Genomic DNA, 22,605 nt, shown 5'->3' with positions numbered 1-22,605 from the left:
ACCATTTGGACTCACATTCTCGGGTAATTTAGAATCACCAATAAACCTAACTCTAATAACCGCATGACTTTTAACTGTGGGAGGAAACCAGAATACCCAGAAAGAAACCACCACAAACTAGCCAGATTGCAGATTTGAACCCAGGACCTTCTTACGGTGAAGCAACAGCACTAACCACCCTACCAGGAAATCCAGGAAAGCTATGATTTCAAGGCTTGATGCAGAATTTTTTTGTTTTTGTCCTTGACAGGTTAAACCACAATAAATAGCAATAGCATACACGTGGTGTGTGTGTAGTTGTCTGCCTCTTATATCCCCAGCGATTTTGACATCTCCTGCGATCTTGTGAATTTTATGAGTCCAGCAACTAACCACTCTTACTAGATTGTATCATGTCATCTCAACAAGAACAAATTAAGTTGTTGAATTTTGTACAGATCCTCATTTAATTACGTTCATAGAAACATGAAATTATTGTGTTCAAATTACAAGTTAGACTTTTTTAATGTAACAACCACCCAATTTACTTTTTTCGGTATACCAAAAAAAGCAGAGGCGGCTGCTCGACTTGACTGAGATGGATGCCTTCCTCAAACCACGATCCAAAGCCCGCAAGACTGAAATCCCGTGCAGTGTCGCGGGATTTAACATTGCTATATTATTGACTTACTTCACTTGAACATGATATGAACAATTTAATCTAGCCTCTCTGCATTTCATGTAGTTTCTACACTATATCCAAGAGCCGGCCAATCCCTTTTTTTCAGTGTACCATAAGTGTGAACGTATTAGAAAACAGCTTACACATCCCATATAAAGCAACATCATCAGTGGCATGTGCAGACATGTTTCTGTCCACTCGATGTGTGTAGGTTCAGTTTCCACTCTTTTTTGCGTGGTTGCTAGCTGTCTAGGTTTACCTTAAAGCAGGTGCCTGCTGTGGCCAAAAGCACGCTGGTGTAATGCAGTGGACCCAAGCAGTATATTTTTCTGGTATAACTCTACAAAGATTGCAAAGTTGTGAGGTAGTTTTCTATGAGCACATTATAAGTATGTCCATCCCCACTGCAGAAATCTGATCTATTGTAAAATACATTTTGATGGGACATGGCATCAGAGTAAACAGGTTGATGATACTTAGTAGAAACTTTCTCAGGTTTCCATGGACCTCACTCAAATCAGGGCTAGGCCTAGCTGTTTACTAAAATATTGAAAAACGGTGTCTCAGATTTTGCATCACTGTTGCACAGCCTGTTCAAAACGTGCTCGCTTGGAGCCCAGCGGCAGGTTGAGGGTATTCCTTCTAAGCGAGCCTAGTCAATCTAAGCTTTTCAGATTTTTGCTTTCAGAGGTTTATTTATAAACTGCGTTATATACAGGTGAAATAACTAGCTTGTTTTTTCAAATACTGCTGTTTTGTCAAAGCCACTGGCATCTGACAGTTATGCATAAGGTTTTCCTTTGGTGTATGTGCTGTCACTCACTGCTATGGATGCTTATAAAGTACATGCTTATGGCGTCACACTGTGCACCCTTAAAGGGGGCTCATTAATAACTCCACATTTTTGTACTTGATTGAGTTACAGTTCAGAATAATCCTTATTTATCTTATATTAGGCTTTGATACAAACCCTTGGTTCACTAATTTACTGAAAGGAGTTTTTTTTAGCTCCTTTTAAGATCATCCTGCTTTTTCTTCTAATTGGTTCCACCTCTTAAAAATAACAGTTGGGTGGTGCTTCTTGTGCCCATAGACAGAGCACTGTACCTGAGATGACATACTATAAATCTTATTGGCACTATACAGATTCAAGAGAAGAAAAACTCTACTAGAAACTGAAGATTTAGAGTAGTGACCCTGAACCTGTGGCTCACCGGAAGTACATGTACATACACCTTATTATTTCAAAGTTTGCCTCTGTCTAATAAAAATCAAGGAAACGTGTCATAGGTCTGCATAATAAACATAACATTTAAAATATGTAGGACTATTGTTGGGAAGAAGGTGTTTTAGCTCATATCAGGATATCCTCCTGTAGTCTTTGTGATGGGTGCAAAATAGAGCCAGAACTGCCAACATAGTGATAAACCCTTAACACAAATATTTTCCAAAGCATATTACTAATTTTAAGTAGTGGAGCCACTGAATTTATTTGGTTGCTAGAAACTTCAGTGCTATTGATTAGCAAAATTTGTATGTAGGCCTCCTATTTCCCAGTTGGTAAGGAAAATAAGTTGCTTAGCGACAATTACTATGCAATTAACACTGCATTGGCTCCACCTCTGAAAATGTTTCGTATGATGTGGTGGATGGCAAATTTTATGCTTTTTTATCTTCATCTGAGCAATCTCTGCACCTGTCGCCCAGACTATAAATCCAACCACATGTTCAGTTTTTCAGTTCAGTTTTATTTATATAACACCAATTCATCACAACAGTTGCATCAAGGTGCTTCATAAGGTAAAGACCCTACAATATTAAAAAGAAAACTTGTTGTGGCTGTTGACTCAACCTATGCGGACACTGCATGCATCTGACAGAATGACAGTATTTGACACACCAGGATGAGACATTTAGAGACTCCTTTGTTTATTGGTGAGCTATACTCATCTGACCATTTTCTGTCTTTTTACTGCCATTTTCCATAAAATACTCTCAGATCACCCTGAATGTAGTTTCTCAAACACAATAAAATATATTTACTTAACAGATTTGTTTTTAAATTATTGCTAAATGACATCCATTAAAAGCTTTAACCTCTATATAGTGCTATGACGCTGTCTTGGGAGAGCTGCTGTGAGAATGGAGAGGACCTGCTTCAGCTGGCATTAAGTGTTTTTCAGTGAGGCTTAACTAATGCAAGCGTTAAATAACTCTGGTGTCATCCTCTGCAGGGAATCAGTGGATCATTTAGGACACCTATAGTAAGTCTTCTATAGCCACTTTGAATCCACAATATATGAATAATTTCAGCTCATTCAGAGAGTTTAGTCACATTATAAATTGCAACTGATGACCTGTGAATGCGTAAAAAAGATTTATTGAAGATAATTCAGCTTTAAAGTAAAGTAATGTAAAGTTATGATATACAGTAAGTCTAACAGACTCAAGGACCTTTTATGTCCTATTCAAACAGCTCTCCATAATCTTCCTCTGGGGTATTTTGTTCTCCTTGAACATATGAATCTTAAGTTGCACTTACCTTAAATAGCTGTTCTTCAATCTCTGCCTCTCTTTCTGGCTTAAGTTCTCTCTCCAAAATTAAAGTCTCAAAGAATACGTATTATTATGCAAGGTTAGGGCTGCCTGAGTAATTTCGAAAGCAAAAAAAATGAGCGCAGAAACCAAAGGAAAAAAGAGAACTGCATATGGATGAAGAAATGGAAAGTGAAAGGCTTATTAAATGCATAATTTAACACTGATGTTTGTAATTTGGTCTACAGTAAGAGCTTACTGTCCTTTTTCTGTCATTTAAATCCTGTCTTTTTTTGGTAAATATATTGATTACATCATATGTCACACATGTGAAGAACAAATCCTAGTGTGAGCATACATAGTTCAGGAACTCATAACGTGACCTCTCTCTACTCTGACCTTGCTCCGTAAATCCCTGCATGAAGCTTTCCTCTCTCACAAAGTACAGCTAGTTGACAGCTATGCCTACAAAAGAACAAATGGGATTGTCATTGCCTATAGGAACGCACGGCTGCCGCTGTTTTGCTCTCATTTTTGATTTCCTTCCCCCTCTCCCTTTCTTGTCAGCTGGGGACAGTGAAAAAATCACTGGGTGGAAGAGGGGGAGAAGAACCTTAGGGTAGGCTTTTCAGAAGAGCAACACCCTCCGCAGGGTTATTGATATATAGTTTAGACCCCTTTTCATGACACAGAAAAATACTGGAACACCTCTTACAATAATTTTTCAACACAACCTATGTTAATGGAACAACACAGCCCATTAGGAGTAGAAAGAATTGCCAAATACTCCTTATTTTGTAGCTAAGCAATGCTAAATGGGTATTCACTACAGCATAACATATATTTGTGGTAAACATGCATTATATAACAAGTTAATTCTACATGATCAGTCTGTTGTGCTACGGAATAAAGTGAGGCAAGTGCTGGCTAGTGAAAAAGATTAGAGTCACAGAAGCCTTAATTTCAAGACCGTTAGTGAAAGCAAGGCTGATACTTGCATTTGCAGTGATTTATACATGGTGACATAGTTCTCCCACAACCCTTCCATGTGCATACACGGAGAGCTGGAGGCAGGCAGAGCTGCAAGAAGACAGAAAAGAGCAGGCATCACTGAGAGATATGACACTGATTAAGTCTGATACGGGAGGAAGTGAAGACCTACGGGTTGCAAAGGAGGTTGCAGATGTGCAGCGACTGTCAGCGAGCTAAAACTTCTTAAAAAGCATGCCCTATTTGCCCTATAAGTGTAGAGGCATTTTCTTTGAGCCATCAGCTGATGTGGCTAGGGACTGAGATCGTCTGATCTGCTGGCACTGCAGCTGAGCTTGACTTTGTGGCCTTCCCAAGCTTAAGCTATGCTTAATTATAGATTTAGGGCATGGAAAAAAGGAAAAGATTCACTCTTCATTTTTTAAACCTCCTAACCCTCATTAAAGTGGCAAAACATATTATCCTCCCCTCTAATAACACAAAACATCTGTGGAGTTTTACCACTGCGGCATCCCTCAGTCAAATTGTCAGTCAGAGCTCATTAGCATCAGTAAGTTTATTAATGTTCTGCCTACAGGGCCTAATGAGTTAATCAGCTGGCAGGTTTTCCCATGGGTTGGAATTCTTTATGGCTCTGAACCACTTTTACCCCTCATGGTGTCTCAGTGCCTCCTCAGGGCTCTGCAGCTACCACTAAGGTTTCAAGTGACAACATCTCTGTCACTCTCTTCCTCCTTCCTTGTTCTGCTTGTTAAGGGGGGGCATGGCAGTGGTACAAAGTAAAAGTGTTGGGTGGGCATGAGGGGGATAAGGCGGTGGTAGTGGTGGTATGGGTGGGGGTGGCGGAGGTCATAAAAAGGGATGGAAGAGTTGGAAATGCAGGCAGAGCCACTGCCAAGCAGGGACGAAGACGCTTTCAGAGGAATCGCTGTAAACAGACACAGTCATGCCTGAGCCCCAGAACCCAGGTAAGCTGGTCCATCCTGTGAGATTAGAACAGAAAAAAACAGACGTGGAAGCTAGTGATTCTGTGCAATGTGCAGATGTGTGGGAGGAGAAAAATCAAGGCACTTCTAACTAATTTTAACCCTTAGTGTTTATTCTTGATAAAATTATCTTTTCAATCACAATAAATCAGGAGTTTTATAATGTCGTTGGTAATGAATGACCTAATATAGACTACAATTTATTAGTGGGCATGCAAATTAAAGCTGTTTAATAATCTGTGGCATGAGTGTTAGGTTTATAGGTGCATGCCTTCATTTGGTATCACTGTGCTGCTTTCTCTTTCCCAAACAACTGTTCTGAGGTATAGTGCGAAACTGCAACTGAGTTCAATGAAAGCTAAACAAGCTGTTTTAATAAATAAAGCATTACATTAACAAATATTTAAAATACTTTCAGAGTTAAATGCACTTAGGTTTTTTTTTGCCTAAATGTTGGTAATCAAAAATAAAACAATCCAAAGTTATGGATAAAGAAAAATATATTCTCTTTAGCTGCTTGAACTTGTATTTTCTTATAGGAAAAGTGTTTTGTATACATGACGTTTAATTTAGCTGAAAAAAGCAAGATGGTAAAAGTTGGCAAACTTATAGTGACGTCTGATGTGAATTTCATAGTTATAATTGATGAAAATGCACGTCATATGCAATTATCTTAAGTGACTATGTTTTATTACAGAGACAGAGTGCATACGCTTTGTTTTTACACTAAATCCAGTGTCATATAATTATGCAAAACTCCATACATTTTATATACACTGAAGTTATTTAATTAAAAGAAAAACAGAGGCTGTAAATGGCAGTAAATGCCTTCTTTTATTACTGATAATAAGCCCTTTCATTGCACCATAAACTGGAAGTATGTGGTTCCAGCAGAGCAGGATAATCTTCCCATGCATGTGGCATAACATTTGGTAAACTCAGTGCTGAAACATCACCACAGCACTGTGATGTAGTGTATGCTGTAATGTTTCTATCAGTCACTGGGTCTGAAATATGCTCCGCTGCCTTTGTCAGCAACAACCTCAAACTGTAAATCATCTTGCAGCTCTAAGCGGGAGAAAGGAGAGCATGCATGAGGGAAGGAGTGAAGGAGGGCACGAGGGAAGAAAGAGGTAACAGATAAAAGCGGAGAGATGAGGGGAATGATTTGTTAGAGGGACCTCTGTCAAGTCAGGTGTAACTACCTTGCCGTCGTATCTCTGCACCTCAGACACCTTATCTATCTGACCCTGATTGCCTCCCTCATTCTATTACACTGTCTCCTCTTCTGGCATCAATCTCCCCATTCGCCAATCTGCATGAAGTTCACCATATCACTGCTGTTATGTAAAAGTCAGAACTCCCATTTTCTCAGATATATAATTCCGATATCTGTTTTACTCATTGAGCTCTTTCAAAGTCATGTGGATCAGACCAAAAAAGGCGTTTTGCTGAAAGAGACACGCGTCTGCAAACGTCCGTATTTAGAAATGGACGTCAGCGTTGATGCATCATAAAATGCATTTGATGCACTGAAATCTGTCCCCTTTAGTGTACCTTATACCCTTTCCCTTTTTATTCTCCCATCAAGCAGTAATTCCATCCCTGCATCCAATGTGTCTCCAGGCCAGCGTCCTGACATCACACATATTATGTTCCTAACACCACATTACAGCCGTCACCCAGTCTCCTCTTGTTCTTGTGTTTCCACCCATCCCAAATTATTGCCCCGCTCATGAACTTCCTCACACATCCTCAGCTTTGGAGCCCCTCTGCCCCTGTCGATCAGCTGGTTACAGCTCATGTGACTCATCCAGTGTTAAGGCTGTTGGGGCTTCAGAAGACTTGGTGATCGGGAAGAAGCACGCATCCCAATAAACAGCCACAAGAATAGTTCTCAAGTGTAAAAGAGATGGCCGTGGTCTTGTAGATCCACAAAAGGAAAGGCGCCTCTAGAGAGGGAGGGGAAACACACTTGGATGGACCTTAGCTGACCCATATAAGACACGTGGAAGGAGCCCAGTAGGATCATAGTTTTCATGTTAATCATGGATTGTTATGTCTCATGAACCAGTGGGCGCTTTGGAATGAGCCAGTCACAGAATAATTAGACCTTGCGCACCAGAGTTGATGGTAATAGTTGCAGGGTGCAGGGTGACAGTTCGCTGGCGCTGCTCCACTGCTGAGCACGCGTAGACATAACAACACAATTTTTAATTACCAGTAACGCTGCCAGAGGCCGCCATCTCTACCCAAACACTCCCTCCCCTGTTAGCATACAAAGGAGCGCGGTTCAACTTAACAAAAAAGACTTTGAATCTGGCTTAGATTCAGATGAAGGCCAGACGTAGACTGATATCTGCATTCATCCACTGCATCAAGTTCTTGAATATCTTAAGCAGGAGTAACCATAATTTTTTTGAGTGAGCACATCGAACTGCTCGGCTCCTACTCCAGTTGTTTTAGCAGAACTTCTGCAGACTTGTCTGTTAGACAGTATGATGCTGCTCAGACAAATGAAAACAGCTATCACTACTGTGAATTTTCAACGACTACTTATGAGTGCGTGTAAATCGTCTGCTGATGCCAGCTTTTTTAGTCTCATAGACTGGATATAACAGCTAAGAAGACCAACTGTCAGTTTGAGGACTTTTGTTTTGAAGAATGGTCTTTGCCATCCTGGTCTTTTGGAGCCAGCAGTAGCTAAAAAGAGAGAGTAAACTCTATTTTCGCATTTAATTCTTGCTAGTGTTTCAGTGAGTGCTTTGCAAAGACATAGATACTTGATAAGTTGAGCATTAGAATGCCACTAATGAAAACCTGCACATCAAGCCAAGTTTTTGTCAAATAATGAATTGAATAAAACAGGTGAAAAGTAGCAGAAAGCTAGTGGCTAAAGACATCGATGCCAGCATCAACCTGTTCCAGTCAAAACAGCCATGCCACAATAACTTAATACATTTTAAACTAAAGATTTAGATGGAAATTTGCCTCTGAATTAGAGATCAAGATGTTTTTGTACCAACCTGTAAAAAATGTTTATTTCTGCTGTGAAGTTATGCATACAGAAATCAGGTGAGACAGACTGACTTTTGAGGCCAGCATCAAGTGGTCATGGAGCCACAGTTTCTGCAACTTCTGGCTTCATTTATCAGCTGGGAGGTTGCTGCTTAGTTATCCGGAGAGTGGGCTGGCTGTGTTTTTTTTAGGGTCAATTCTTTATTTTTAGTATATCTCATGGGACCAGCCTAAAACCTGTTTGTTTCTGTGACTAAAGAGCGTAAATAGATGACAAAAAACCTCCAAAATCATTAATAAATTTTAGTTTGTTTCATTTTTTTCTTTTTATTTGAGTATCGAGCCACGGCACTGCTGCAGGCCTGTTCTCCATTGAGACTATGTCACTTTTTTGAACCATTAAATTATTTTTCAGTTTTTATTTTGTTTTAAAGTTAAGAAATTTTTATCTGATTTCAGAGAGAGGGAATGTCCTTATTATGGTCACATGGCTCTGGCTGTGAGGACAGAAGCCCAAACTACCAGCTGTTCAAATCTTACATTAACAAGTAGTATCCACTCAGAAAAAAGGTGGCTTAAAGAGCAGGATAAAGGAAATAAAATGGCTTTTTTCACACAGGTGGATGAAGTGAGAGGCTACACCAAGGCCAGGTATAAGATAAATAAGGATCAATTTGAACTCTGAATCATGCTACTCCAGCACAGTCCAAGAATAAAACTGCTTTCTCTAAAGGATGAATTAAGATGTGCAACTGAATTCTTTTGATCTAAACAAGGATCTGTCTTAGTGATAGTTACAGCTGGACCAATCATGTATCTGTGTGTAAAACTGGTGCCAGAGCCTGTCTTCTTTTTTTCACAGTTGTTTAGCAGAAGGTTAAACTTCCTGTATTCCCATGTCTATTATGTCACATCTCCGCTCTTCAACTCCCCGAACCACGCGTCTCACAACGGGTCGAGTGTAGCATTACTTCATACCAAGGCTATCATCAAGTTCCCGCAGGTATGCGCCTGCTGCTTGATGGATTACAGACAGATGCAGAGTCAAGCAACTGGGCCACGAGGTCCTACAAAAAGAGTGTGAAAAGTTAACTGATCCCCTGAAATATCATTAACAAAGCCTCTCAGAGCGCAGCCCAAGCAGTGTGATGCGCAGTGGATACACACCCAGAAATGTATCCCTTTTTCTAAAAGCTTCCTCTTTGATCAGAGAGAGGCCTTAGCCTATTTGGAGCACAGGCTGGTGTTGATTTGAGCTGCAAGACAAAAGGAAATAAATGGAAAGCTGAAGTGGATGACAGCTTAATATGGTATTTAAAGCTGCCTTTGTTTACAGATTCCTCATGTCTAAATTAGAATTGCATTTAGTAATTGTTTTCTTATGTTGAGAGCGCTTTGTTCACACAATGTCAATTCATTGAAATTGTCAGGAAAGTTTACAGCACTGCTATAAAATCTAATCTTCAGTTTCACACCCATTTTTCAAACCGATTACCAAATCCTTCCCTTTCTGCGCTCTTGTTCTTCCATAAATCTTCATCCTTTTGTGTGGCAAGGAGCGAAGAGGAAGCAGGGGGAAAGAGACATGACTGGTCCAATTCAAACAAGCCATAATTCTTATCATCATCATTAAAAGTCAGTATTATATACAACCATCCAGTCTCTTGTGTTCCCTCCACAAGCTTGTGCGTCTAATCCCTCGGTCCTTGGCCACGACAGGCTTAATGCAGGATCGTTGCAGAACGCGTACAAACGGAATAACACGGTAATGTCAGCACCGTCTGAGCTTTATCAACTTCTCTCAGTGGGAGGAACATTATTAGTGACCTTTTTCTTTATAGTAAAGTCTCTATAGAGCACAGAGCTTGCTTTTGAGATCAAGATGAAATACTGAAAAGAATGGGAAGAAAGTATATCATTTCATCCTTTCTGCTGTAATAAATCAACACATAAATCACACACAGGTTCTCTAAAGGGATGACAGCACAACAATCTCGGGACCAAATCTCTCATCAAAGCACAGATTGAGGAAGGTTTGCTGTTGTACACAGTGTAAGGCTACAACTAATACCACCGCTTTCCTCGATCCATTGATTAGCTGTCTAAGGTGACGCCTTCAAATTGCTTGTTTTGTCCCACTTGCACTCAGTTTACTGAAGAAGAACATTTGAGAGGCTAGTAGCAGCAAATGTTAAAGTTAATGCAGAGATTATTGCATATATTTTCAGATTGCTCAACCAAGCTTTGTTCAGATTGTAGATTTTATGTAAACTGTGACCTTTTTAAAAAAAGAGGGCAATAATGATTAAAATGGTTCAAACCTAGACACAGTCTGGAGGAGCATACGTTCAACCATTTTCTTCTAAATCTTCTTCAAAGCACCTTTCACATCTTTTAAAGGTTCATATGAAAAAAAAAATCCCTTAAAATATTAAATATAGTTTTTTTTTCCTCCAACAAGCTAAAACTAAGCAGCCGAAAACAAAAAGTAGGTCATCCAGATTTGCAAAGACCACTCCTGTTTATTTCCTGGTTGTATCAGTGCAGTTAAAACTGCGAGTTCATATTTACCAGGCAGATTAACTCCCTTCCCGAGGCTTTCATTTTACAGATGAGTGGACATTTGATCAATACAGATTTTTTGAGTTTCAAAGTAATATTTTTTCTTATATTTGCAGTTATTTTGATCAACAGTTCAGAAAAAAAGAAGAAAAAGATCAATAAAATCTTCATAACTGCATGTTTTTTATTTTAAAACTGTGTCACAAATTGATTTCATGGAAAGCTGCTCTGTGATGTGCAGTTATTATTTTTGATTCTGACAATCACTCGAATTACGGGAACATCTGCTCTTTGATGTTTTACACCATCCATTACTACCTGCATGTCAAGCAACTATTTAATTGCTACTCGAGATTTATCCATTTACCTTCTCCTCCTACATGGAGAGACAGTCTATTCAGTACGTGATGCAGCTGTAAAGATCATCAAGACTGTCAAATTAACTTGGCAAATGATTGAGTGATCGGGAGGGCAGAGGCTTAAGCGTACCCAGATTCTGTTGACAGCTTCGCTCTCCATCCTCATCATAAAATGGTGAAACTACATCAGTCATGCTCTGCTCCCAGTGTGGATGCCAGCCAAGTGCCAATAATACCATTGATACTCATACACAGAGTCTGTTTATAAATAGACTGCTTTAATATTAATCTTCTTTTTATTTCTCCCCTGCTAATACACTGCATTTATATATATATATATATATATATATGTGTGTATCTGAATATTGTGGAAAATACAAAAAATACAAAAATACTTTCGGTCACACCGTCATGCGATTTAAGGAAAGTGTAGCAACAGCAGCAGCTTGGCCACATGTGATTACTGCATATATTAATAAAAGAGTGAGTTGCTTTTATATTGGGATTAAGGTGCTTTACAGGCATTGAGGGATTCCCTGTTGAATAGCGTTCGAAAAATGCGTAAGAATTGGAGAGGATTGGACTTTCAGTTACTGAAAACATCACTCAGTAAGAAGCAGAGCTGCTCCCAGAGCAGAAGCAGCCTGACTGGTTGAGTTAAATCTGACTAATTCAAAAAGAACAGTCTCTGCTCCGAGGTTCATGATTTAATTACTTCCTGAATCACATTTATTTATTAAAACTGTTAAAAATGTATGGCTAAATTCCACTTTTTGAGGTCAACTTATAAAGAAATGTAAAGTGTTATGAAATGAGGGGTCCTGCACTTCTCTTTTTCCATCCATTGCCAAGTCAAACCCCACATACTCACATCTCTCTTTAAGGAAACGTAGCCCACTGGCGTTACATTGATTCAGTACACCCCTTGATTCAGTAGCTTGTAAAACCAACTTTAGCATCAATAACTTGAAAGAAGCATTTTCGGTATGACTTTATCGGTCTTTCATGTGGAGGAATTTTGGCCTATTCTTCTTTAAAACATTGCTTTAGTTCACAGAAGTTTGCAGGCTTTCATTTATGCACAGCTCTCTTAACGTTCCCCCACCTTAATGACTTTGTGTTTGACGAATGACTGCAAGGTGCCCAGGTCCTGTGGCTGCAAAACAAGCCTCCCACCACTGTGCTTGACAGTTGGTATGAAGTGTTTGCACTGATATGCTGTGTTGGGGCTGTACATCTAAACTTTGCTCTCATCTGTCCAAAGCAGATTTTTCCAGAAGTATTCTGGTGTGTTCAGATGCAACTTTGCAAACTTAAGCTGTGCTATTATTGTCTTTTTCTTTTTCTTTCTTTTTGGGGGAGAGGACATTTCTATTGGCTCCCCTTTTAAATGACCCATACTTGTTCAGACCTGTAATGTCTCAGGTGTAGCTCTTAGGCTTATTGAAGTTTCTCTGACGCTTGAATGGTCTTATTTTGGGGTCAGTTTGATGGGACATTCACTCCTAGGATGATTGTGGTAGCGTATTAACACGCACTTCATGTGTCTCCAGACCAACAAAACACCAAAACGTCTCCTTCTGGAGGTGCTCACACTAGCTTCTAATCTGTTGATCATCTGTCTCTGACTAGCAGCACCTGGCTGCTGCTTACTCCTACTTACTTGCTTAATCGTGTGGAAGCAGTAAAGGCGTAATTAGTTTGTTTTGTTTTTTACAAGAAAGCATAAAGTCCTGAAAAAAATGTCCTTTTTTCACTTGACTGTATTTGAGATGCACTGAGTTGCTCGGTCTTTATTTACATACATTTGAAGTCTATGCTGTTCAAATTAGGGGTTTCCAGATTGTCTTGATATGACTGGAAATACCAAAACAAATGTTTTAATGTTGTTGTTTCAGTGTGATATGAATGTAATCCATATTTTCAGAAAAGCAATCATTGGTTTGTAGATAAAATCTGACATCAGACAGGTTATATGAGAGGCATTTGTCCAGCTGAGAGTTTGCACAGTCAGAGTAGCAGAGCAATTGTCAAAAGTCCGTCACAGTACTGTGTAGTGGCATGCCCATTAAGCACACAATGCTAGTAAGTGGACTGACCTGTATCATTCAAAAGTTCCCTTGTGGACATGTACCAAAGTCCCATCACACCTTTTCCTCTGTTTACCTTAAGCTGTTGATTCTGTGTCTTTGTGGGAAGTAATCCTAATCAATAAGTTATCTTAGATAGAATTATTTTATTCAATATAAGCACAGACACACATATGAGACAGTTTGATGTTGTGCAGCCCGTTAGGAGGCACAGATGTTATTTTTTTGCATGATTAAGATCTGCACTCTTTGGGGTTTTCTCTTCGGTCTGATTTTTTGAATCACCATCTGCTGACAAATGAACTTTTGGCATCTTAAAGAAATATTATATCTCATGAATGACACAAGTACTAAAAATGTGTAACAGGAGAAAGATCCTGTTTTTAAGTCCTGGTCTTCGTGCTATTTTGCCTCTGGAGCAAGTCTGACTCCAAAAAGTAAAAAAGTACTCGTCGGATCTGTTACATAAATGCAAACGAACACACACAGCAACATGAGCTTATAGTTTCACCTGACACACTCATCCAGACTGCAGGGCTATGACAGGGATGCTGTGCAGAATAGTGCCAGGATGCATTAACAAAGTATGAGAAGCAGGACTGTGTTACCACCAATTGGCATTATACTCAGCTGGAGAGGAGGCCACACTAGCCCCAGTTTCTGGTTAACATGTCTGCTGGTGCAATAGCTTACGGTTATAGACACGCTTAATGTATTCAGCGGTACTCCAACATGAAGCTTCAGCAGAAACAAAACCGTGTAATGGGTGCCTTTTTTGAGCTGCAGCAGCATCGGATATGTCAGTCACTGAGTTTAAAGGAGACAGCTGTTCAGTATCTAGCATCAAAACACACATTCTTATGAGGAATCTATGCCCTTTTTGGCTTTGTTCAGTGATGAGAAAGATTTCAAGATTCAAATGTTTGTCTTGGCCTGACTCCTTTGGCTTAACTGCCTGAATAAGCAGGAGGCGCACGCAGCAAAGGAAGGCAGGGAAATGTCAAGAGAGATTAACGAAGCACATTCCACAGAGGTTACCCTTCAAAAGCAAAACGGGAGGAGAGAGCGCGAGAGGCGGACGGAGCGAGGGAGAGAGAGCGCGCAAGAGCGAGAGAGACTGTCGAGGATCAGCGCAGAATTAATCTACTTATTGTTTTCAGATTTATGAAGAGAAACTAATATTTTTTAAGGCTAATTGCGATACGGCCCAGAAAACTTATAAGTTGCTGGTTCTTATTGTATTTTCTAATGCGTATGATTTGTAATGATTATAACATTACAGGGGAAATAGTAATATAAGTGATCTCTGGAATATAAATGTTTTTTAAACTGTCTCCAGTGCTGCGTGTTTCACTTGCGCTTCAGAGAACACAAGCACTAAGCCGAGTGTTTTCTTTAGTGCCGAGCAGATCAATACCTAAAGTTTGAACTCGACCATGACAAAGTCTTGTCTTGAGGTCAGTGTCAATAGGATTGATTAAACAAAAAAAGAAGCTCTAGCTTGCAGTAGCTTTATTCTGTATAAATGCTTTTCTGAGGCACGTGCAAGGGCCTCACCTCATTGGGTAAAAGAAGTGGCAGATTTATTATTTTTGTAATTATTTCATCTTGGTTTTACTTCGTGTAGGATCAAAAACACACACCTCCGTGGCTGAATAGAATCACTGTAGTCAAAATAAGATTGATATTTCCTTGTAGCAATTTATATTTGATGGCGTGTCTCTGCTCTGGGGGAACTTCTCTGGCCTTAAATGGAAAGGTCGAGACAGGGAAAGCAGCAGCTAGATCCCCATACAGAACAGAGCAGGCATCAAAGACCACAAATATGACAAAGTTAGATACAACATGACAAAAAGAGATGAGCTAGAGGTGAACTCCAGAGCTGCTTGCAAGTATACAGCAGCCATGGGAAAGCCAATTGGATACACAAATGGGCATTGACTAATTCTTCTTGAATCGGGTCATTAGAGCATAGATTTGGTTTGCCAGCCCAAATGGTGCTGATTTGGATCAATCTCATTGTTCTTTCAGGGACTTGTACCAGTGTGTAAAAAAAAGTAGAGCTAACAAAGTGATGCTGGGCTTTTATTTGCTGGCAAAAAAATGTTATTACCTCTGGTTTAGGGAACTTGTTTTCAGGATGTAAAAATGCTGATGTTAGATTTTGCAGCCATCACAGACACATACGCACAATGTCCTTTGGCATTGATGTCTTAGGCATTGGCCACAGCAACACTGCGTGACAAAAGAAAGATTTTTGAAGAACTACAGAGCCTGAGGAAGGAGGCTGGAGGGGTGGCGATGGAGTAAGTCACAAGTTACCTTTAGTTTGTGTGTTGCACCTTAATTTGGTTTGTTTTCTCTCACTCCGTTTCTTCTTTTTCACATGCTTTTTACTTTTGGCTAAGAGTTAAGCACCAGTACCGACTTGAATAGGTTTAGGAAAATATCGTGGTTTGGATTAAAACGCTCCCCTTCATCACATTAGCTGTGAAAGCTGAAGAATGACGCTCAACCAGTTGTGCTCAAATGTGAGGCAAAAACGTTTTTTTTTCAGTGTTAATATGTCAGGACATGAAGGCAGCTGTGCCAAAGGACACATTGATCTTACCAAACAGCAATATTTGCAGGCTGGTTGAAGAAAATGTACAACAGCTAAATCTAATTTATAACTGGTTCAAAAACCAAATTAGAACATTAAACTGCTCTAAAGTGCACGAAGATGAGTAAAATATCTAAAGCATAACTTATATGGATTATTACGCACGATGTGGTGAAAGATTATATTCTAAGCACACGGAAAACTCAGGTATGCATACGTCTTTTAGTATCTGTGGTCAGATAGAAAATCCCCTACCCAGGCACTTAGCTTAAAAATCCCCCCTATGTCTTGACTTCAGTTTTATGACTTAATCAGTTTTTAGCCACAGTCATGAGGTGCTAAAGTCCTCGAGACGTTAAAATGATATAAGTGATAAGCTTTTGGTCTATAATTATGGATGCACTGTGCATCAAGCGATGAGTGTATTTAAAGAACGTATTGGCAGTGGCAGGGTCAGCGAAAACTGAGTAAATCCTCTTTCAACACGCATCTCACATGGTATTTGTTAAATATAAACCATGTAGCCTATATCTCATCTCCTCCACCGAAGAACCCAATCCTTGAGCTGCTTGACCCCAGTTGGTCTGGCTCATTGTTCTTCTCTCTCCCAGTTCTAGTTTCTGCCTCTCTGCTCAGCCATTTACTTCAGAGGAGAGTGGAATCAGATTAAAGTAGGACAAAGAATTGGTGGGACCGAAAAGTGCTGAGAGTGACGATTTGCATTAAGTGAAAAGTAAGATGGAATGGAGACCGCAAGAGACATTATCCATTTAACAGATACCTGGAAGACAGGGAAGCAGACGGCTGTTGAGTGAAATTATCTAGGCCAGAGAGGACTGTCGATGAAGCGTGGATGGTAATGAGAGCGCAGATGGATCCTCGCAGACAGAGCCTTCATCAGCTGTGCATTACCTTCAGCATTAGCAGGGAGGGTTCAAGGGTTACAGTGATCCTGGTTGTGACTTTGCGGCTTGCTCACAGCTTTCTCAGAGCTGGACAGAGAGACCTGCAGTAGAGGAAGTGCTACAGGCGTGGGCTGAAGGAGAAACGGGTCACTTATGGATAATTAGAAAAGGATAAAATCGTTCTTTAAAAGCTGCACTAGGCAAGATTTTTTTTTAAATAAAATATACCCATCTTATCAGCTTTGATCACAAAGTGGAGCTACAAAAGAGAACTACGTCACTAACCTTGACTAACTGAGATGCCGTAGATTTCCTCTTTCTGCACATTTCAAATATGAGTGTTTTGTGGGAAAGTAAAGCTTTTTTTAAGAGTACATTTCACATAAAATTTAGTTTCAGGGACAGATTGTAGGTGTGTCATAGGATCTACCTCTTGGACCTCTTGAACCTAATGAAAAACATCTAGATTATCACTGATATGCCTTGAATGTCCTGGATCTGAATGAGCCATGTTATATCACTTGAATTTGCAATAATGCTACAGAAATCTAGAGAATGTTCCTCCTGCTGAATTCTGCTCTTCCAGCCTATCACACCACTATTTACTCCCTTTACTCAACTGATATGGTCTGAAAGGTCTTGCCAATGGCCAGAGTTCTCCATTGTGGGCTAGATTTTCTAAGGCCTGAAAAAAAAAAAACATACTCAGAGGTTATTATAGATATTTGTGTCCAGTGATGCCAAAAATATGTTGCCTGGCTCAGCTTTAACGGGTAATCAAATAATGTTGCAGCTGGTAAATGTGGTGCCAATTTCAACTGAGTTACACAGTTATGGGTAGCTTAATCTGAAGGCCTAATAATATGTCATCTGAAAGGTCATTACAGCAAAGCCTTAAACACCAGAGCTTTCATGTGTTTCCCAGCTTGATTTTGGATGTCGTGTTCGCTATTCCCTATCGTCAGCAGGCCTGATTTCTTTTTGAGCTTGGCATCAGAAAAAATCCCCCAAAAAACAAAAATAAAATGAAATAAAAACAGAAAATGGATGCTGGGTAGTTTTCTAGAAAGTGAGCATCATCTCTTCCAGACTGGAAATGTTTTATTTGCTTGAGAGTTATTTTAAAAGGTATTTTTACATTCTATTTTTAGCTTCTGACATTCAAAGCCAGACTAAGTTCTAATATTTGTTTTTATTTGTATTGTTTTAATATAATTTTTTCTTATTTTTTAAGCTGTACAGCACTTTGGTCATCTGTTTTTCTTTTAAAGCTGCTCATAAATAAATTCACTTGACTCGGGGCATCAAATCATTTCCACAGTATGTTATAATGTTTCATATATAAAAACCCAGCAAAGTGAAAATTAGTTAACTTTCATAAAAATCTACTGGAGAGATAATATTTACCTGCTCAGGGTTGCATTTTATTATGCTGTGTATGTAAATGGATTTAGTTATCTTTCACTCCTTGAAACATGTCAAGAAATGTCAGATAACCATGAAAGAATCTGCTGAATTTCCCACTTTTTAATCATTATATAAAAAAGTATTTTGTCTTTTATTTTGACTTATGGCAGAAAAGAAAAGAAGATACAAGACAAGAAAAAAAAAGCTCTAAGGTGATTTAATGTTAGCTAATGCTCTATCTTGGTTTTCCAACACACTGAAGTAAGATGGTGTACATTGCAAACCTGCTCAGTATCAGCTCTTTGGCATCAGTGTGAGAATTTTATGCCTCAGGGGGTGTGCCAAAAATAATTCACTTACTTATCCAAAGGATTGCCGAGGTACGCACGCGAATTACTTGGCTCTCTGAATGAATAGATCGGCTTGTCGAGTGGGAGACCCGTCTGGTAGCGCGACAAGAAAGATATCCTACTGGCCTCTTAGCACTCAAAGCTTCTCATTTTCAACATATTAACAAATGAGCACAAATGCGGCCGGCCTCATAAACAGCAGAGAAGGAGTATTGTGTTGAGAGAAAGATTGTCTCGCCGCTGTTTGACATTTCACTTCTTGGAAACAGAAGCAATCTGTGTGTCTTTTACACTTCATGTGCTGTCTGTTTTTTCACGTTTATTGCCACTTGCAGCTGCCAGTGTAAAACGTCCCTTGTACATCTTTAAATATTTTCTCCGTGCTGCATTTTGGATGCTGGGTAATAATTTGCATTTTTTCACCCCTTTATCATCATCTGCATAAAATGTTTCACCTGGGATACACAGAAAAAATCTAAAGCGCTTGCTGATACTACCCTCATGATGCAAACTACCTAAATGGGAAAAAAATAACCAATCCAGAGCAGTGAAAAGCTTATAAATTAGATGTGAAAGGGTGATCCTGATAATGTATAAAATCCCTGCGTAATCATGCAGAGAGAAGGTGGCAGTGACCTTGAAGGCTAAAAATTCTTTTGTGAAACCTAATTTACTGCACAATGAACGGTGCTGGGTGCAGTGGAGGAAACTGCGCAGAGACTGAGTGTGTCACTGTCTTGCTTGTTTGCGGTGAGACAGCACGCAGCTACAGGGTAAAGAGATCTTATACCGTACGTTTGTTTTAAAAAGCCTGTGCTGTTTTGTCATCGTATTTTCAAGTTATGATGTAAGGGGGGAAGAAAAGGTTGTCAGTTGGGATGCAAATTAGCAAGTCTAATCTCCTCTCTAATGTGTCTCCAGTTTATCACGTGACCAAAATGTTTGTTTTATTCATCTGTTGTTTAGGACGCCTCCCATTAATGCCTGCAACTGCAGATTTAGCTTTAACCGCAGTGACAGTTCTAAGATGTCACACCACATATAACATTTCAAGACAGTCAAACCAGAGTCTCTGAGCGTCAATATCTTTCTCTCATATCTTGACACCAGTGAACCAAAACTCTCATTCACTCTCATATTGCTGTGCTGCTGCTCCGCTGACACTGAATGAAGATCCGACTGAGATTTCATACAATGACAGCTGAAACTTTTACATCTAAGAAAGCTGTACAGAAAAAATAGAAAGCTATAGAACTGCTTTTAGTCAGGAAACGCTCTTTCACCATCAAACAATGTGAGGAAAATGTACTCACACTCGGCTTTCCTTCCTGAGTTTTATTAATGTGCAATTACAGGTGTACAATATAGTTTTTTATTACAATTCTATTCATCCAACTCAGGGTTGCATGGGGGCTGGAGAGGCAGGGTACAACCTGGACACACCATGAATGCTTACACTTACACCTACTGCTAGTTTGGAAACATCAATTCATCTAACACGCATGCCATTGGACTGCTGGAGAAAGGCAAAGTACCCACAGGGAACACGATGAAAATGTGCAAACACCACACAGAAAGGCACCAGCTGGCCTGTGGAGTCAAACCCAGGACATTCTTACTGTGAGAAGGAAGTGTTAACCATGACACTATTGTAGAAAACTGTGGGAGAACTGTAGAAATTCTTTTTTGAAAGGCTTAGTAAGAGGTAGTTGCACATTTGAGACCCCAGACATGATCTTTGAGCAGGTTCTGTTTTTTGTACCTTGCAATAAACTGCTATAAAAATTTGCTGTCTATTCATTTAGTTTTGCATTTTCTATAGACTGTTGGGTTATGATTGCTTCAGTAACGCCTGCCTCGCGCTTTGCTACAATCAAAACCCTGCCTGTAAAACATATCAAAATGGAGCTACATCATTGCTCAGTCCTTTCTATCAAAAAGACAATAAAATAATCATAAAAATGCTTCACCATGCTTCATTTTCTGTTGCAAATTTGGGGTCCAGTTCATTCTTGTTAACGCTGCCTATGAAACAGGAAGTTGGCGACTGAGAGTTCCCCTTTATTGATTATTTCTTTTAAAATTCTCTGATGGCAATAGTTGCACAACTGCTGTGCAAGTTATGATGGAGCTACAACGAATATGCATAGATGGTAACGTGTCCTAATCGAGTAAACAGTGTAATAAATTGTTTACTGAGGTGATAATGGAAACAGTAAAAGAACAGCTGAACAGTGTAAAGATTATATTCAATGCAGATTCCTTGACAATAAAGAATGTTATTGTAGATTACAGTAGTCCGATTGTAAAATAACAGTTTACTGCTGGCAAATCAGCTGCTGGTATTTCACTATAATTTAACAGGGAAATTTCTCTCACTTTACTTTCATGTTATTCTGTGGGGTTTAAAACCATTTATGAACAGTCTTTCATATGAAATTTTCCTCTGAGAGGCTGTGATATTTCCTTCAGTAAAGTGAGACACCAGCGGGACTCCTGTGCATAGCGCACACTTTCTGAGTTCCAGCCGTCTTTGGCAAAACGGTTATATTATTAATCACACATATCTGAAATCAGCACGGGGCTGTTTCCATGGTGATTTTGTGACATTTATTTAACGCCCCAGTTGTCTCTCAGGGTGAGAATTGTTTCTCAAAAACAAAACCTCCTCCCGTCTTCGGTTACATCATGTTGAGTCAAAGATTAAATCCTGCCAGCAAACACACTGACATCAAGGTAACATCCCTGAAAAACAGAGGACCAGACGAGCACTTAATAAAGCAAAATTCAGTGACCGACTTTCCCTCTGATTTCGAGGGGGAGAGAGGTGGGAAAGATGGTTCAGCAGGAGCCTAAAGAAAGTTTTAACTGCCTGCTGTGCCACAGATCCTCTCAAGGATTGAAGTGCTGAGAGAGGCATTAATAGATTGCTACATGAAAAACAAACCTTATCCAAAATAGAAGTGTTGCCTCCCCTTCAGTTTGCCACACATGGTATGCCAGCCTTGATCACAACCAGAGTGCCAAGGCTGAGCCTTGATATCTTAGACCCACTGTTAAGTAGGCTCATGGGACGCTCTGCCGTTCCAGTTGTGGCTTCTCGTTGGTCGTTCGGAGAGATGATAGCTGTCAAGATGATGTCCTTATTCATTTCTGTGGCTCAGCCCTTTAATAAACTTTGCCGTCTCAACTGTACCTCCCTGCCACAGTGAAACCTTCTTAACATTTAAACAGGGGCCCTAATGAGGGCGCAGACCTGCAGAATTATTTAAATGGATGGTTAAGATGCGAATGCTGCCAGAGCTGAATTATTACTGTGCTACTGTGTGCTTTAGTTTGTCTGGCAGACAGAAATTCATACCTAATCTGCCATCTCATTAAACACCCTAGAGCTTCTAAAGTAACCTAGATCTGCGATCCTGGAACTTTGATGTACTTATCCTATCAAAAGCATTTTTGTCTTGCGGCTGCCCCTTTCAGACTTTTTTTAAGCCCAATTATTCCTCATGATCGCTGACAAAATTGCTTATATTTATCTCAAGCTCACTGTTTCTGTAAACTGTGGCTCATTTGAATCAGGCAATATTCCCTCGCTGAAATCCAATATTCTGTCTTTTGCCAGCGGCAAACCCTACAGAAACCAAGAAGAGGTTCACAAAGCAGGGTTGCCGTTTCCCTGTGCGGGTACATGTGAATGTGTGTTTATGTTGTTAAAATGAAACTGTTTATTTTAAAGTGTATTTCATGTGCAGTGTGGTGTATTTATGAAGGTGTATGATCACTGCTAGTAAAAAAAAAGAGTGTGTCCCTGCAGAGTGGTTCCCAAAACCTATCTGAAAGCATCTGTGTTGACGGTGTACAGCTGAATGTAAGAAACAGAATGATGTTTTGCATTTTAGATAAATATAGCGATAAACAAGCAGCCCTCGGTTATATTAGTTATTGTCTCGTGAGGATTCAGATTACAGGATGTGGCTCTTTAAACATTTTACCGAGTCTCAGCTCTGAAAGACTATCCAAACGCTGTGCTCCTAGTGTTGTATGATATGAAATAATGAGGACGTGCAAATTAATTTACATAATTGTTGTTTAATTGCAGCAGCCGAGGGTGTTAAGGATGCAGCAGCCCCTGCTGGTAAG

The 22,605-nt window shown here is 39.7% G+C and overlaps 1 protein-coding gene across 4 annotated transcripts in view; it reads left to right on the top strand.

The window, feature by feature from the left end:
- Positions 1 to 5,035: 5,035 nt before the first annotated feature.
- The window catches only part of mybpc2a (myosin binding protein Ca), a 66,065-nt gene continuing 48,495 nt past the window's right edge, over positions 5,036 to 22,605 (top strand). For 2 of the 4 annotated variants that reach the window (XM_042220646.1, XM_042220645.1), the window contains exons 1-2: positions 5,072 to 5,154; positions 22,565 to 22,600. Coding sequence is in view for 2 of the 4 variants with exons in the window: in XM_042220644.1 (XP_042076578.1) it covers positions 5,133 to 5,154; positions 22,565 to 22,600 (58 nt within the window). In the remaining 2 variants the exon portion in view is untranslated. Of the gene's footprint in view, positions 5,155 to 22,564; positions 22,601 to 22,605 lie in introns of all 4 variants that reach the window. The other 2 variants (XM_042220644.1, XM_005921775.3) reach the window with 2 other exon arrangements.

The sequence above is a fragment of the Haplochromis burtoni genome, unplaced genomic scaffold (genome assembly GCF_018398535.1).
Source record: "Haplochromis burtoni strain Fernald_Lab_line unplaced genomic scaffold, NCSU_Asbu1 Contig_52, whole genome shotgun sequence".
NCBI classification, from domain to species: domain Eukaryota; kingdom Metazoa; phylum Chordata; class Actinopteri; order Cichliformes; family Cichlidae; genus Haplochromis; species Haplochromis burtoni.
This window is presented reverse-complemented; position numbering and strand designations above follow the sequence as displayed.